General features: G+C 40.8%; 1 protein-coding gene across 4 annotated transcripts; it reads right to left on the reverse strand.

The window, feature by feature from the left end:
* Positions 1-2,437: 2,437 nt before the first annotated feature.
* Positions 2,438-16,301, reverse strand: gckr (glucokinase (hexokinase 4) regulator). Of its 4 annotated transcripts, none has more exons than XM_080878974.1 (19): positions 16,175-16,301; positions 12,603-12,752; positions 12,450-12,518; positions 12,290-12,358; positions 11,986-12,059; positions 11,805-11,871; positions 11,678-11,731; positions 11,413-11,507; positions 11,208-11,313; positions 10,972-11,090; positions 8,521-8,619; positions 8,115-8,212; positions 7,897-7,973; positions 5,848-5,944; positions 5,666-5,775; positions 4,357-4,440; positions 3,898-4,038; positions 3,478-3,612; positions 2,438-2,676 (listed from the first exon to the last, which is right to left on the reverse strand). In XM_080878974.1, exons 1-19 carry the CDS (start codon positions 16,223-16,225, stop codon positions 2,563-2,565), a joined length of 1,809 nt encoding a protein of 602 aa, XP_080735100.1. In that variant the 5' UTR covers positions 16,226-16,301; the 3' UTR covers positions 2,438-2,562. The 4 variants fall into 4 exon arrangements, with proteins under 4 accessions (XP_080735100.1, XP_080735099.1, XP_080735098.1 ...); XM_080878973.1 differs by having other exon boundaries at positions 3,478-3,609; positions 7,897-8,027; XM_080878972.1 differs by having other exon boundaries at positions 7,897-8,027.
* Positions 16,302-16,583: the final 282 nt, after the last annotated feature.

Here is a 16,583-nt window from a genome sequence, read left to right on the forward strand (position 1 = left end):
TATTGATGTCCATTGTTGTTGATCAGCTGCTATTGCTTCGGCTTCATCCAAGTTAATGCTGGCATGCTCCAGATCATCTATTATGGTCCGGCACCAGGTGGTCTTAGGACCTCCTCTTTTGCGTTTCCCTCTATGTGGAAACCATGTCATGGCGACTTTGGCTGGCCGGTGAAGGAGTAGGCAAAGGAATTTTGCTGCAAACCGAAATCAACGTTGAGCAACAATATCGGCTAGGGGAAGCATGTCTGCTCTTTGTAGCACCTCTTTGTTCATTATCCGGTCCCAGAATTTGCCGGAGGCCACGTTGTTGGAGCACGTTCAGCTGACGGATTGTTGCATTTCTTGATTGCCATGTCTCGCTAACGTAGAGGGTGATTGGGATAGCAATGGAGTTGAACAGATGAATCTTGATCGGCGTGTTCAGTAAAGTTGAGTTCCAGATGTGCTGTAACTCCAGACACCATGCCAATCCTGGAACAGACATCTCGATCGGAGACATCGTCGTTTGAGATAATGCTACCTAGGTAGCAGAAATTCTCAACTTCGTCAACTTGTTGCTGTCTGATCATGACTGGTACTCAAATGTAAGCATAACCCACACGAAGTACCTGTCTTCTTGGCGCTTATTCATAATCCGGTCTTCGCTGCCTCTCGTAAGTTCTTGTTGAGTGGAGCCTAGTGCGATGTCCACACTGACAAGTTTCCGCTCTTCTCAACAGAAAATACCAGCGTTCATTTGATCAACCAATCCCCACGTGTCCGGCAGGCACTTATTAGTTTCGTGCTGTATAACCCAATAACACCGCAATCCCCACAGTGAAACACGGTGGTGAGAGTATTATGATGTTGGGATCCTTCAGTGTGTCTGGAACTGGGAATCTTGTCAAGGTGGAAAGAATCATGAAGGAGAAAGGATATGTGAAGATTTTTAAAGAAAACCTCAAGCAGTCAGCAGCAAAACTGTGTTTGGGTCATCACTTTATTTTCCAACATGACCATAACCCAAAACATATGTTGCTTCTGGTGAAGAACAGTGTATCTAACATGCCTGTTTTGGTGTGTTAACCTCGTTCCAGGATCAACATTGCAACTAAGCAATCATGTTGTCATAGCTTCGCAATGTGGATAAAAAAAGAAGAAAAATACCCTTCTTTATATAAAACTTTCTTGTCAGACAAATGGTAAGAATTTGAAGTGTTTTCTTTATTAATTTTATTGATATAATGAATATATTATCAAGTTTGGTTTCCTCTTAGCCAAATTTAGGTTACTAAAGTTGGTTTGCTAATGATACTTTTTAATAGCATTAGTTAACTTCTTGACTAAAGATAATTGAATGCTCAGACATATTGGTTAGTTGCGATGTTGATCTGGGACTATTGTTATTATGATGTTGGGACAACGCCAACACGGAGATATCAGATCTTGCGGTGTGTGTGAAAAACTGCCCCAGAAGACCTAAGTGAATGTGACTGACTGGCCAGCACAAGGCCCTGATTTGTTTAATAATTCTGTCCTCATCTGTAAATGATTGTTAAATGCAGTGAAATGTCTAAAAATGTCAGTTCCTCTAATGGCCACTTGAGGTTGCTCCAAAAGTGAGTTATACCCACAGACCACCATGTTAAAATGCCCAGCTTTAGAGTACTGAAACGCAAACTTACATTAATAAGTCTAGTTACATGGTGATTAGCTTAGGTTAGCATGGCATCTAACCAGAAAGAAACAGCTAGCATGGCTAAACGCCTATAAACTCAAAAGCTACAGGTGAAAGGAACTTCCACTAGTAGCGGTTTAGAGACAATTAGACACTTTGATTGTGTAACCAATTTGTTTCTGTGTATAGATCGAAACCCAAGAAATGAGAGAGAGCAAGATGTGTCCTTCTACTTTCAGGTTATTAAGCTACGCTAATCACTTCCCGGCTTTAGTCTTACACATAATAAAGTGCAATGATCTCAGGCCCTTTACTTCCATTTTTTCCTGCACTTGTTAACATCATGCTACAAAATCAAACAGCCAGTAGTGTAAGTAATAAATGGTTTATGAAGTAAAATCACTGTGATTTTATAGGTGGCAAACAGAAATGCTGAGAATTGTGTCCTAACGCTTTCTGATCCAGACCTGATGTGCACTTCATCTTCTTGGGACCTCCTTCTCTCTCGGCTTCGCCGCTGTGTTTGGCTCTCCTCCAGTGGAGTTCCAAAGCTGTTCAACCTCTCTCTCAAGATACTCACACATAAACCACGCTAATCCCCTACCTGTGAGTAAGTTGAGCAAAAGAGGGATTGAGATTGACTTACATCACACGGACAGATCCTGCTGAGCCTTTAAATTCCAGAAAACACTTACAGAACATAGAGTGTCAGGCTTTCTAACATAGTTTAGTGAATTTGAGTCAAAAAGGCTAAAACTTTCATTATCTTAGAAAACACACTTTTTTTAATTTACTTATTTTATTTCAATCACATTAAATTAAAACAGAAGTATGTTCATTTAAGAGTGAGATAAAAGTGCTCAAATTTGTGTTTTGTATGTAAGATTTTAACTTAACGGCCTCCGTTACCACATCCACTGAGCCACGGCTTCCCTAACAATTGGCTGCTGCTTCAAATGTGACTCCGCCTCCACCAGTGACCAACCGGTAAGTAAAATGACCAAAGCCAGAGGGACCACCTTAAAAAGAGGGAGACAACATGATACAGCCGTTTAGTTCCTCTCTCTTCAGTTATTCAGCTCTTTATGTGATTTCCGTACCAGAAACCAGATTTTTCTTCAACCATGTGGGTCATTCTACATAAAGTAATTTATTCAATTTAATTCACTTTTATTTATATACTGCAAAATCACAACAAAACAACAACAGTGAGACAAACCCCTACTAGCAAGCGCTCAGCGACAGTGGGAAGGAAAAACTCCCTTTTAACAGGAAGAAGCTTCCAGCAGAACCAGACACAGGAAAGGGCGGCAATCAGCTGTGACTGGTTGGGGGTGAGGGGAAGAAGACCAAAGTTAACTTCTAAACATGATTCTTTCTATGTCACAAGCATCTTTGGATCAATGGACAATCTGACGACGAGCAAAATCAAGCAAAGAGATGAGGAGTGCCACAGCAGTTGGCACTTCCCCTCTGAAATGGAGTAAAATGAGTAAAAGTGAATGTGATGTAATCCCAAGAGAAAACTATCACAGCCTGAGACCCTCTTGATTATAAGAACTTTGATAAAAACCTCCAACCTCTTACACAGAACCAATGAACAGTAATATAGTAGTTTTCACAGCTATAGGCTAATGTGTCAAAATAATATTATTTTAAAAAGCGGTTGTTTTTAAATTCTAAAATGTGTTTCAACATATGTTTGTAAAGCTTTTTAAAGCACTTACGTATAACTGAAAGAGGTAATGACAAGAAGAAACCGTTTTTAAAATCGGGTTTCTGGTATGGATCTGTCAGCAACATGCACATCACCTCTTTACCTTGGTGCTGTTTCTGGCAAAGCACGTGTGTGTGGTGATGTCAGAGGATGTCATCTCCAGTGTCAGCATGTCTACTCGGTAGATTGCCTTTAAAAGAGCTTCCTCACATTTTTCCTCTGGACATGTAGAAAGCTTCTGAAAATAGAATGATTAAGCCTTAATTTACCTCTAAGTTCTAGTAAGTTATAGTCTTCTTTGCTGAATGTGCTGCACGTAAACAGAAAGAAAAGTAAGAAGATGGACTTATTTAAAAAAACAAAAACACTTTGCCCTGTGGGTTCCCATCATGTTGTTTATTGGTTACTAAAAAAAAGGGCATAGTGTGAAAATTGTAGTCAGTAATCATGAAAAGGACGGAGCACAAACAGTACACCCTGTAATGCAGTGTTTAAGCTTTGTTAGCGTTTTACATCACAGTACCTGGAGTAAACGCGTGGCCCTGCGGTACAGTTTAGTGTTGGTGACCTGCAGGTCAATCATGTGGTTCTGGTATATCTTCCCCTTTAAGACATGAGCTCCAGTGCTCACAGCGTTCAGCACCAGCTTGGTGGACAGCTCCCGCTGCTCACACAGAAAAGTTATTGATTTTCCTTCCCCTGCATTTATAAAAACCACACTGAGAGGAAACATTAAAGAAAATAACCTGCCATCCAAAATAAGATCTACAGAAGCAAGAAAAATTGAGAATCAATAAAGACTACTTTTTTTGACACTCCCTCCTTACACTGTATTTATCTCTTTATATGGGTGCAAACGTCTCTAAGGAAAGAAGGTGGCAGAAATATAATGGCAGAGGCAGAGCATTTAATATTATATTATTTCTCATGCTTCAGTGAGTTGTTGGGCTAATGTGTGTCAAAGTGTGTGTGTATACTGTACCATATGCTGCAAGGTCCCTGAAACAAGTGCTTCTTGACGCCAAGTTATCTTTAGTGTAGATAAACACAGTTTTTTGATGTCGTCCTGCAAAGAAAAGATACCCACATTAATACCCAAGTACAGTTGTTATAAAAGGTTGTGAACCTTGATTTTTGTATCAGTTAATGCTAATATGTTATCTGATTTTCATATAAGACACAATTGTAGCCAGACACCATCTGACTACACTATACCCAGACACATTCATGATCACTCATGGTTCAGGCTGGAAGAACTTAGTCAGACGTTTGTATACAATACAAACCCACTAATGTCCCACAGTAAGCTGAACCACGACCAGGCCCTTTTGGTAACCATCAGCTTCTGGCTTAATATTTGATCAGTCTTCCTGGCAGAATTCATAGAGTTCATTTAAATTGGTAGATTTACTACCACAGACCTGACTTTAAACTAATCTTTTTTACACTGGGAAAGAGAAACTACCAGTTGTAGTCCATCCAAAACATTCCCTCAAGGAACTCCTGAGACATTCAAGGTTAAAGTACAGGTTTGAGATCAAAGATGTACTGAAATTTCATCCAGGTGTTCCTCAGATGTTCCCAAATTGGAAATGGAAAGAAAAGAGAACCTGAACACATAATGCCTCTAGCAACAGCTGTCACTGGCACATCCCAAGTTTGCAACAGAGCACTTCGGGATGTTGTTCCGTTGACAGATGAGAAAGAATTTGTTGTGATACCTCAGGGCATGGAAAACCTGTAATTACTGAGGGAACAACTGATTTAACAGTCTATAAACATATTTTAAAGAGGGCTTTGAGTGCAGCAGTACATAACCTGAAACAAAATGGCTAATGAAATGAAATTCATATTTTTAAATGCCAAAATACTGATGAACTGAAATAGTTTTGTAGCTGATGGAGGTTGTTATGCTAAGACCCCCAAGGTCTTACAACATCTTGGCTCATGCTAATGTCAAAGCAATGCAGTTAAACCTTGAACAGGTGTTCATACATGCAGTGCGCACAGCAGTGTGCATGTTTGTAAAATCCATCAGTCAGCACTGTGCGTGAAACACGATTCAAGATTAACGTGTGAACACAGACCTCGCTGTAGGCTGAGTGATTGTCAAGTCACTGCCAAAATGAAAAATACAGCTTATTTTTTAAAATGACACTTAGTTTGGGCTGGACATGTGAATAACAGTGCAGTTTGTGTGTTATTAGTTTAGCTAGATCCTCTCTGTCTCTAATTGTGACTCCATAAAGATCAGACAATAATATTGCAGCTCCAAAACTTCAGACATCTACTTGTTGTAAAGAAGCTGCTGTGTCTCCATCAGCCTGGTGATAAACAGCATGGAGGTTGGGCGTCTTTTCTCTCACTCTGCGGGCCATGTTACCCACTTCAGTGGCGTCATCTGTGGAGAGAGGCTGTCAAAACACTTGCTGCTCTGGAAAAAATCCAAGTTACAAACAAAGCGCCGTCTCACCGGAGTGCGTGTAGATTAGCAGCACAGTGTCCGTATCAGTAAGACACGGCAGGATCAGATGTAGGAAGTCCTCATGTGCTATGGAGAACTTGGGGCCCTACAGGAAAGACATAGTTTCAGAGAAAACTATGGTATAGCCAGGACCACTGAAGAAGAAGAAGACTGGTATTAGCATCTCTCTGCCCTGTCACATGTTTATAATGAAAGCAAAGGGCAGCGTGGCCTCAGCACAGAACAGAACGGCAACGATGACAGAAGATGTGGAGCTGAGCTGGAGGTGGGTTGGAAGGTGGCGTGCAGCAATAACAGCTGTGGAAAGCTGTTCACCGAGGCGTGCCATGGTTCAACTGTTTTGGGGGGGGTTGTATTCTTAGTCAATATTTGAGTTTCAGTTTTACTGTTTTTACACTTCAGAGAACTTTGGGGTGTTTTGCTTGTAGAGGCTTTGAATCTTTTTTATTTTAGTATGTATTCTAGTTTTTGGTTCTCTGTGTGTTATCCATGTCTGTCACTGTCATGTCTTAGTATTTATTTGTTCAAGGTTAATCTTTATCTATTTAAGTCAGTTCTACTTCCTCCCTTTTCCCTCATTTCCGACTTTCACTCTTCCCTGATAGTTTCCACCCTGTGTCCTGTTGCCCTAATTAGTGTAATAGGACACGCCTCTCTTTGACGGGGTGTCTACTAATAGTATGTTTTCCCTTTTTTTCCATTGTGATATTCTTGTGATTCTTCTGGAAGTTTCTTCCTCTTAAAAGGGACTTTTTCCTTCCCACTGTCGCCAAGTGCTTGTGCAAAGAGGGACATCAGATTGTTGGGTTTTTCTCTGTATTAGTGTAGCGTCTTTACCTTACAATATAAACCGCCTTGAGGTGACTGTTTTTGTGATTTGGCCCTTTAAACTGAAATAAAATAAATTGAATTCAACGTTTGTTCTCTTGGACTGCCTCCTTGCCTCCTGTATCTTGGATTTTGGGTCCTTTAATAAGACTTAATGATTCACACAGTTTGCAAAACTGTAGCAGTATGGCTATATCACATTTTCCAGTTGAATGTGTAGAAGGATGTCAGATGATGCAGGCTAAGTTTGGCTCTGTTCCTTGCATTCAGATTATTTTGCTAATACACATTTATGACTTGGTGGTGATCTGGTCATAAATGTTAGTAGAAAAACATCTGGAGCCATAAGTTCGGTCTTGTAAGATCCTGGGGATCCACTGAGGCTGGGATGCTAGGAAATCAAGTGTAAGTCAGAACTAGTCAGAGACAATAACCCCTTGTACTACCTGCTAGCTAAATTTGTGGCAACAGGCACCTCAGCATGCACTTGCTAGCTGTAATGCTTTATAAATATGTTATTTTTCTCTGTTTTCTACATTAATCTTGCTCATTTTTTTTTTACATTATTCCGAGGGGGACACAAAGAAGTGGTTGTATTTTAGTCAGCTAATCTGTGTAGAATGAATTCTTTATGTTTCCTAACTGGGGACCTAGATGTGGTTCTCTGTTCAACATTCATATTAGCCCATTCATATAATCCCTACCCTGAAACAGGTGAATGCTGGAGCAAACATGTAATTTTATGTCTAAATGACTGATAGAGTGCCCTGTAAGTCCTACCGACACTGATATGAAAATCTAATTAACACCAACAAGCGGTATAATTTAAAAAAAAAGATTAAGGAACATTGAGCAGATACAGCAGTGTGTATTTTACTCTAATCCTGCTCTAGTCTCTGCTCTGCAGAGACAGATGTGTCATTGCAAGGTACACAACAAGACCTGGATGTTAATGTTAATTGGATTTTACAGGATTTCAGACATGTTATTACTTTGTGTGGCCTTGTTTCAAACCCACAGACATGTTAGAATAGAAATCTCCATGCTTGCAGTCAGCTGGTAGTGGCAGGATTTCTGTAGAAGAAGAATCTGTGCACTTCACTGTGAATTGATTGAGCATTGTGTGAAATGAAAGATTTGATGCAGTAATTACTTAATCGTTTATCTTTTGTCTAAATAGATGTTATTACATTGTTTTCTTTCACACACCAGTGAAGTTAAGGGACCGTCATTGTTATTCAGCTCTCTGTATCCTCCTCTGATGAAGCCTCGAACGTCTTCATAGTCTGTGCCCCACACACACACACACACACACACACACACACACACAGTTTCCATCACTAGTTGTGATGCGAAACAAAAAGAAAAGACATTTTCTTTATGGCAGTGTAGTTTGGCTCCTAATGAGGACATCGCACTGCGCTTACCTGCACCAAATGTGGGGCTACACTCACTGGCATCAATGAGGCCCAGCAAAGCCAGCGAACCCCAGCCCAGGTAATACACGTGCCTGCTGCACCGCAAACTGAAACACAGCCAGACGCACATCAGACTGAAACTGCCGACCCGACATGAAAAATGTCACGGGGGGAAGTTCAGAAGCTTTCTCTACTCACAGCAAACAGATTGCCAAAGGAAGCTGTGAGTATGGCAACATGTTAAGTATCTGTAGTCATTTTTGCTTCTATGCTTTTTGTGCTGATTCATTAACTAATTCAGTTGTAACCTGCACTAACTGCTAGAACCAGTGTGCTGCTATAAATCAACATACTTCGTTTTCTTTTTCAGTGAGTTTCGAGGCGTCAGTTAAAGATGTCGGATGAGATGTTCTACCTTTCTCCCGCTGCCTCCACCAGAGTAGTGATGCCATCAGGCTGAGAGTACGTGACAGCCAGAGTTCTCTCATATTCCATCATGTGCTGCAGAACACCACTATTGAACAGACACAAAAACAAAGCACAGAGTGCAGATTTTTGTGTCTATCATGATGCCAAACAGATTCTCTTTTCTGTAATGACCTCTAGAGGTCAGCAAAACCCAATAAAATACGCTGTGGTGTCCTCCAATACACATAACAGCTTTTCTATAGGCTCAAAATGTGGTCATCGTGGCTCAAGAGTTGGGAGTTCGCCTTGTAATCGGAAGGTTGCCGGTTCGAGCCCGGGCTCGGACAGTCTCGGTCGTTGTGTCCTTGGGCAAGACACTTCACCCGTTGCCTACTGGTGGTGGTCAGAGGGCCCGGTGGCGCCAGTGTCCGGCAGCCTCGCCTCTGTCAGTGCGCCCCAGGGTGGCTGTGGCTACAATGTAGCTTGCCATCACCAGTGTGTGAATGAATGGGTGGATGACTGGATATGTAAAGCGCTTTGGGGTCCTTAGGGACTAGTAAAAGTGCTATATAAAATACAGGCCATAAATATTTTGTACTTGTAAATCAGGATTTGTATGTGTGCGCGCGTAAAAAAGATTTTTCAAAAAAAGCGCCCCTCCGACAGCCAAACCCATCTGTTCTCTGATTGGATTGTTACATTTGTGATTGACATGACATTGACCAATAAGATGAAAGGAAGAAAAATAGGGTCAAAATTTGTACTTGTAATTTGCAGGGTTTTTTTTAGCTAAGTCCACACACAAATCTTTTTTACGTACACACAAGTTTTTTTACACATACAAATCTTTTTTACACACAAGTTTTTTTACACATACAAATCTTTTTTACACACACACAAATTTTTTTTACACATACAAAACCGATTTACAAGTACAAAATATTTATGACCACATTTTGAGCCCATACTTTTCTGCTTAATCTCAACTTGCTGGTGATGTCAGCTTCAAGGACATTTCAGTAAATTTTCTGTGGGTTATGAGAACATGAGCAGATACTAAATTGATACATGCAACTGACAAGCACACAATGTGAGTTATTGTGAGTAAAGTTGGGTTATTATGGAGACCCAGAAGTAACTGTACATTCTGTCTTTTTATTATTTTCTTAAATACACATGAAACTATTTTGGTTCAGCTGTTCTTGTATAGTCTTCCAATCAGTATCAATCAATCAAAAATGATAAAAACCTATAAAAACCCTGAAAACCATAAATTTCACACCCGAGTCTCGACTCTCACAGCCTGGTATCAGACGGCCCGGTACCAAACGACTCACGGACCAGTCTCTGCCTGGGGGTTGGGGACCGCTACTCTAAGCGACTGGCGTGAATAACGGGCAGAACAATTACATTCTCCTCCACTAGAGGGCAGTACAACTACCTGCTCTAATTGAATGGGTTGCCAACTGCCAGTAAAATAGAAGAAGATGAAGAAGAAATTACATAATAGTGAGACAATGCAGCGCATAATAGCAATAGATAAATATTTGAAAAGAAAAAGTAGCCAGTCTGACCTGGGTCCTGGAGAAAACTCCGACCCAGATGAAGGCCCTAGCATGAGTGCTGATCAGAAGAAAGCAAAAAAGGTATACTGGGGACAAACTGAGCCAATTCCGCTATGCCTGGTGTGAGGGGAAAAATTATCAATATGCTTTTTGTGACATTTTTGTTTGGTGGTGCGGTTCTGAAACGCTGCACTAGATGGACTAGGCCTAGTCCAAAATGTATGCTCACTTAAAGCTTGTGTTATTTATGTGGTTATTTATGTGGTTATTTATGTGGTCTGTGTATTTGATCGAAATCTATTGTTTCACTTAGTAGAATTTCTTTGCAACACAGGAAACTTCCATAAACATAAACTGTCAAACAAATGACACAGACTGAGGAATTTCTAGCAGATGAGAAACACGGCAGTTCATCCCCCAGGCCTAAGGAAGGCTTTAATATGTAACTGGTAATATATGAACCAGTGGCACCATCATCTAAATCCTTACTTGTAGGCCACTTTGAAGTAGGTATACAGTGGTCCCTCGCTGTAACGCGGTTCACTTTTCGCAGCCTCGCTGTCTCGCAGATTTTTTGGGGGCAATTTTGCATGCTGCTTTTTGGGGTTTTTTGACAGCACGTTGTGTTCTGCGTCCTGATTGGCTGTAGACCATTGTCAATCAATCTCCTCCGTGCCGTGCTTCCAGTGCAGTACAGAATGTGTTCAGCTTGTCAAATTTACATAAATCATTGGTCACTAGCAGTGTGACTCTGAAGTGCTGCACTGTATGTTTGTAAGTTTTCTGTCCCTTTAGCTAATCTTGTGGCACACTTGCAACAGCAACATGCCAAGAGTTAGCATGTTCATGACATTACATGGCATATGACACATGACATATGTCTTCCAGCTTACTTATGTGTGATAGGTGTGTTGGAGGAAGTGGCAGCATGAGCAGCAGAGAAGGCAACTTCCAGGAGAATCTTAGTTGCACTGCCTCCCTTCATCCTGGAGGACCCACTGATGGCTTCGGGCTGAACAGACACACACAGTCACCAGCCAATCATAAACACACCGCTCACTTACTTTTTTGAATATAAATGCACATCGACCGTAATGTGTAGGGCATCAAGTTCAAAAGGTACAAGTACCCCAACTGCTGGGTTAATGAGGAAGGCCTTCTGGCTTTTTGCAAGTTCTTGCATCCTTTGTACCACACTGTGAAACGTGAAGGTGCAGTCTTGTATGGGCTCATCTCTACATACATAAAGACAGTTTGTTTCAAAGACAAAATGGATATTTATTCACAACTTATCACATATCATACATTCATTGCAAATATTTAAAGTCCTGTACCTGGCCTGATGTGCAGGGTTGAAGCCAACCAGCACAGGTGTGTAGACTTCAGGGTGCTGCAAGCAGAAATCCAGCTGCCCTGCCACAAATGGAGCCTATGGGGGCAGAAATCGCACACACGAGAAGTTAAGAGTTGTGAACGCCAAAACTCAAAAGGTTGATCTCGAGTTACCTGCAGATTGAATTGTTTCTCAGGTATGAGCAAGGTAAACCTTATTTGCTATACACTATTCAAACTCTGACCTCAGAGCTGAGGCTGACTTACAGACAGTCCACAGGAAATGCCAATGAACAAGACTCGCTTCTTTCCCTCACACACCTGCAGAGAACAACATGCTGTGGTCAAAATGCTCTCACAAAACACAAGACACACACTCCAGGATGTCCCAGACCTTCTTCAGACTGAGCACGCCCAGTCTGGGGTCGTCTTCAGGAGCCTCTTGAGAGGAAAGCAGAGCTCTGAGGACATGATACCAGAACATGTATGTGTGCATATGTCAGGTTAATTACAGGATTTTAATCAAGCAAAAAAATTGCTGCTGGTTATATTCTGTTTACACAACCCCAACTCACCTGTCTCCTCCTGCAATGATGTATGAATACACTTCACTTTGGTTCAGCTGACTCAGTGCTTTGTTGAAGCCTGACTAACAACACAAACAGACAATAAACACACAATACAGGAAGCATTTTTTTTTCCATGAGCAAGAGAGATCTGATCACATAATTTAATTAAGAGCCATTTTCCTCATATTACTGGCAGGGTCTGTTTCGTTCTGCTCTGGCTCACTGTGCACTTGATTTTCCATTATGAAAGTAACTGATACGCTTTCCAGAAGCCTGAACAGCGCAGAGAGTATTTCAGGACAACTTTTACCGAGATCAGGAAAGCCAGCCGACCAGAAGTGCCACAACCGCTCATCACAACACAGCTCTCCTGAGGATCCTGTTAAAGACACAGAAGGCACAATAGCCTATGCCCGACTGACCGACGCAAATACAGATCCAAATATTGAGGGAGGAGAAAAAAAAGGCACCTTTATTATGACCTCGACCCTTTTAGCAACCTCCATTAAGGTTTTCAACACTTGGTCACTCAAAAGCCTCTGAAATGAGATTTAAAGAAAGAAATTCTCAAAAGGAAATTTTGAGAATACATTTTCCCATCATGAAGGCTAGTACTGATATACCTGGTAGGTCGTTCCTGCCTCTTTCTGGAACATCTGGGAATCACAAACTTGTAACATCTTCACAATGCTATAGGCCGAAGCTCGGTCGATGTCACATGTCAGGGGGTTAGACTTCTCTGAAACAGGAAGTGAAGGCTCATAATCTGCGGACTAAGAAACAACAAATTAGACTGACGACTAACTGACTTCTATCTTTGAAAAGTGAATCCAACATGAAAACAATTGCATCATTTTGAAGGACCATCAAAGCCCGATCGCTGTGACTGACCTCAGGCTTATATAACAATGAGAAAAATGGCCCTCTGCCTTGACCTTCCTGATGAGTTTATGAGTTCAAATCAATCATTTCACCTCATGGTGTATAAAACATGTTCATTTTATACATGCCGGTCAGTCTCAGTGTCACGGTATCCTCATTGACTAAAGACCTGTGATTAATAAGTTGTTAGCAGTTTCACAATCACTTCTGCCTCATGCTGGTCACATCCAGTTTTCAAACAGCAAGATGGCGGCGGTAAAAGTTCTCAGCACTAAGCTTCAAAACAGGACTTTTATAACTGTTATAACTTTAAAAAAGGTGGCCAAGTAGTTAGGTCCATCTTTTATAAGGTTTATTACGTACCTAGAATAAATAGATGGCATGAAGCAAACTACGTTTACCTGAGCTAGCATAAAATGAATGAAGCAAGTAAGATCCAGCAGTCAACTACTTTAGCTAGCATAAAGTAGCTAACATGAAGCAAGGATGAGCCAAATGGGGAAAACGTAAGGTTGGTTACCTTAGCTAGAATAAATACTGTACAGCACAGTGTCAGCACCACGGAAATACACGGATACATCCGTAGGCTCGAGACACAATGCATTTTTGGGACTTTCAGGTGTATGGACCAATGTTTTATTTTCTGAACAAACCAGAAATCTTTAATGAGCAGCTAGATTTGTCTCGCATTAACTGGCTGAGTTAATGCCAGTTAATGTGACATCGAAGCAGCTGTAATCCACAGCTGTGTGTGTTCATGGAGCTTGCATTTTCACTTGCTGGACATCACTACACCTGACAAGTTTAACTGTCTTCAGAACACTGCAGAGGCCTTATTGACAGTATTTGGCTCTAAATATCTGTGTGAGCAGATTTTCTCTCACATGAGTCCTCAGGTAGCCGTCTGAATGCTGGACACTCGGAGACCTGGGTCTCTGAGTGGGAGACCAGAGATCACATAACATGTGTGTCTCTGTATTAACAAACATGCCATATTGGCTTAGTTTATTTTTCTTATCATTGTTGTGAGGAGGCCATAAATAGCATTTGTATTTTCTGTTGTACAGTTCATTTGATGTTATGGATAAAAAGTCTTTTTTTTGTTTCAAAATAGCTGATAACTATTTGCTGATAGCTGCCAACATCTGCAAACAAATATAATTCTATAAAGTGGTTCTATAGATAGTGTGTAACTGTTCATATAGAGCGTTATTAAATTTATTGCTAATGCAATCATATGGCACACTGACCTCTGAGGAAATTTTAAATGGCACTACCCCTGATATAGCACCTTTCAAGATAAAATCACAAAGTGCTTTACAAAGGCAGAAAACAGACATTAAGTCCACAGATCTCAAACTCAAAGGGAGCGAGTTCCAGAGTCTGGGAGCCGCTGATACAAACGCTCTGTCACCTTTTGTTTTTAACCTTGTATGCTGGACAACAAGCAACCCCTGGTCACAAGACCTCAGGGACCTGCTGGGGTGATAAGGAAGAAGAAGATCACTTATGTAAGTTGGAGCTACACCGTGCAGGGCCCTATAGGTCATGATTATGATCTTAAAATGGACCCTGAACTTGACAGGGAGCCAATGCAGCTGAATCAGCAGGAGAGTGGCATGGGAGTATTTGTGATGCTTTATCAGAAGCCTAGCAGCAGCACTTTGAACACCCTGCAGTCGTTCCAGGGAGGCATTGCTTAAGCAAGTAAACAAGGAATTACAATAGTCTAAGCGAGATGAAACAAAAACATGAATAATCATTTCCAATTCGGAACGTGACACAATGGGACTCAGCTTAGCGATATTTCTTAAATGGTAAAAACAAGAGCGAACCAAAGATTTAACGTGTGTGTCCAGCGTCAGAGCTGGATCAAATGTAACACCAAGGTTCCTAATGGAGGATTTAATATAAAAAGCAAAAGGGCCTATATTATTAACCACGTGGGGAACAAATTTCTCAGGAGCAAAGACAATGACTTCCGTTTTATCAGCATTTAGTTGAAGGTAATTACCAGCCATCCACTCTCTAACGGAATCTAAGCAGGACTGCAAGATTTGGAGCTTAGAAACATCAGGTGGCCTAAAAGAGATATATAGCTGAATATCATCTGCATAACAATTATATGAAATATCAGAGAAAGAGCTAAGAAGTTGCAGAAGAGGGAGTAAATACAACAAAAACAATAACGGTCCCAAGACAGAGCCCTGAGGCACCCCATAGGCAAGAGAGCTGACGGAGGATCTGAACTTAGAGGTAGCCACAGAGAAAGATCGATTTGACAAATAGGATTTAAACCATTCCAATGCGGTACCCGATACACCCACCCAGTGGTTTAATCTATCTAACAAAATAAGATGATAAACAGTGTCAAAAGCAGAGGTCAGATCCAGCAACATCAAAACAGTGCACTCTCCAGCATCACAATTCATCAAAATACCATTAGACACTCTAAGAAGTGCAGTTTCGGTAGAATGAGCCTTACGAAAGCCAGATTGAAATTTATCAAGAATGTTATGTTCATCTAGAACAACTGTGAGTTGCTTGGCCACAACCCTGTTGTCTGATATTGAAATTTGTTTGATGATCTGAACTAAGTGTAACAAATATGGACAAAAAAGAAAAACTTTTTTACAGCACTGCATAAAGAAATGAGATGTGGATCACGATTATAGTTGCCAACTGTCCCGTTTTAGCCGGAACATCCCGTATAATGAGCAAAATATAATATATTTACCTTACGAATATTAAATCTGATTTGACTGCAATTGTATCAGACGAGTGTTTTATAGTGTTTGTGCCCAGTTAGCGACGGTCCCTGACGAACAACATGTATGAGGAGTAATGCGTGATTCGTAAAATTACGACTCCGTTTGGTCTCCGTAGCATAGAAACCTGGCTAATTGATGCCTGTATTTGCAGTATTTGATTTGAATATTTTTTTATTTTTTGCTTGTTTGTGATTTCTGTCATCATTTACTGCATTTTTCTTTATTGATTTAGATGAGGTATTGATTAACCGAATGCCAAAGTTTTACTGTATTTTTACTGTAAGAATATGAACACACAGTGCATATTTACACTATGCCCAGCTGGCTGTGCACGCCAGAGTCTCCATTATTTGATAGTTTAAAAGTTAGCAACCCTAATCAAGACTTTTTCACAATAATGTATCAAACCAAATCCTGTCTGTAGCTATACACAATATTTACCACTATATTTACTGTCAAAAGCGGTGTTAACCTTCTCATCTAACTCTTTGCAGGAAAAGAAATCACTTCCCTAAATAGTCCGCCGATTTCTATAAACTTACTTCCCATTGACGTAAAGTGGAAACACCATAAGTCCAGTCTAATCCTGCCATTGTCCACTTTATCTGGCAAAAATGGTCACTGGTAACGATTTGCAGAGAAAACAGAAACTGCGAGCGAAAGGGGGAAGTGGGCGGGACCCGATTTAACTTTGCTCAACTTCCAGGCAACTGAAAAGTGACAACGAATGAGAATGAAGAATGCCGTTGATTGACACATGACCTGGTAGTAAATATAATAGAGCAGGGGTCACTAACAGGCGGACCGGGGTCCGAGTCCGGACCCAGTCGCCATCCTATATGGACCCGGACCTATAGTTAACAAAATATTAAATTATATTTAATTTTGACGGGGCGATTCAATTTTAAGCGGTAACCTTACATTGTATTAGACCAGGGAACATACAAACCA

This window comes from Rhamphochromis sp. 'chilingali' (genome assembly GCF_963969265.1).
Source record: "Rhamphochromis sp. 'chilingali' genome assembly, chromosome: 3".
NCBI lineage: Eukaryota > Metazoa > Chordata > Actinopteri > Cichliformes > Cichlidae > Rhamphochromis > Rhamphochromis sp. 'chilingali'.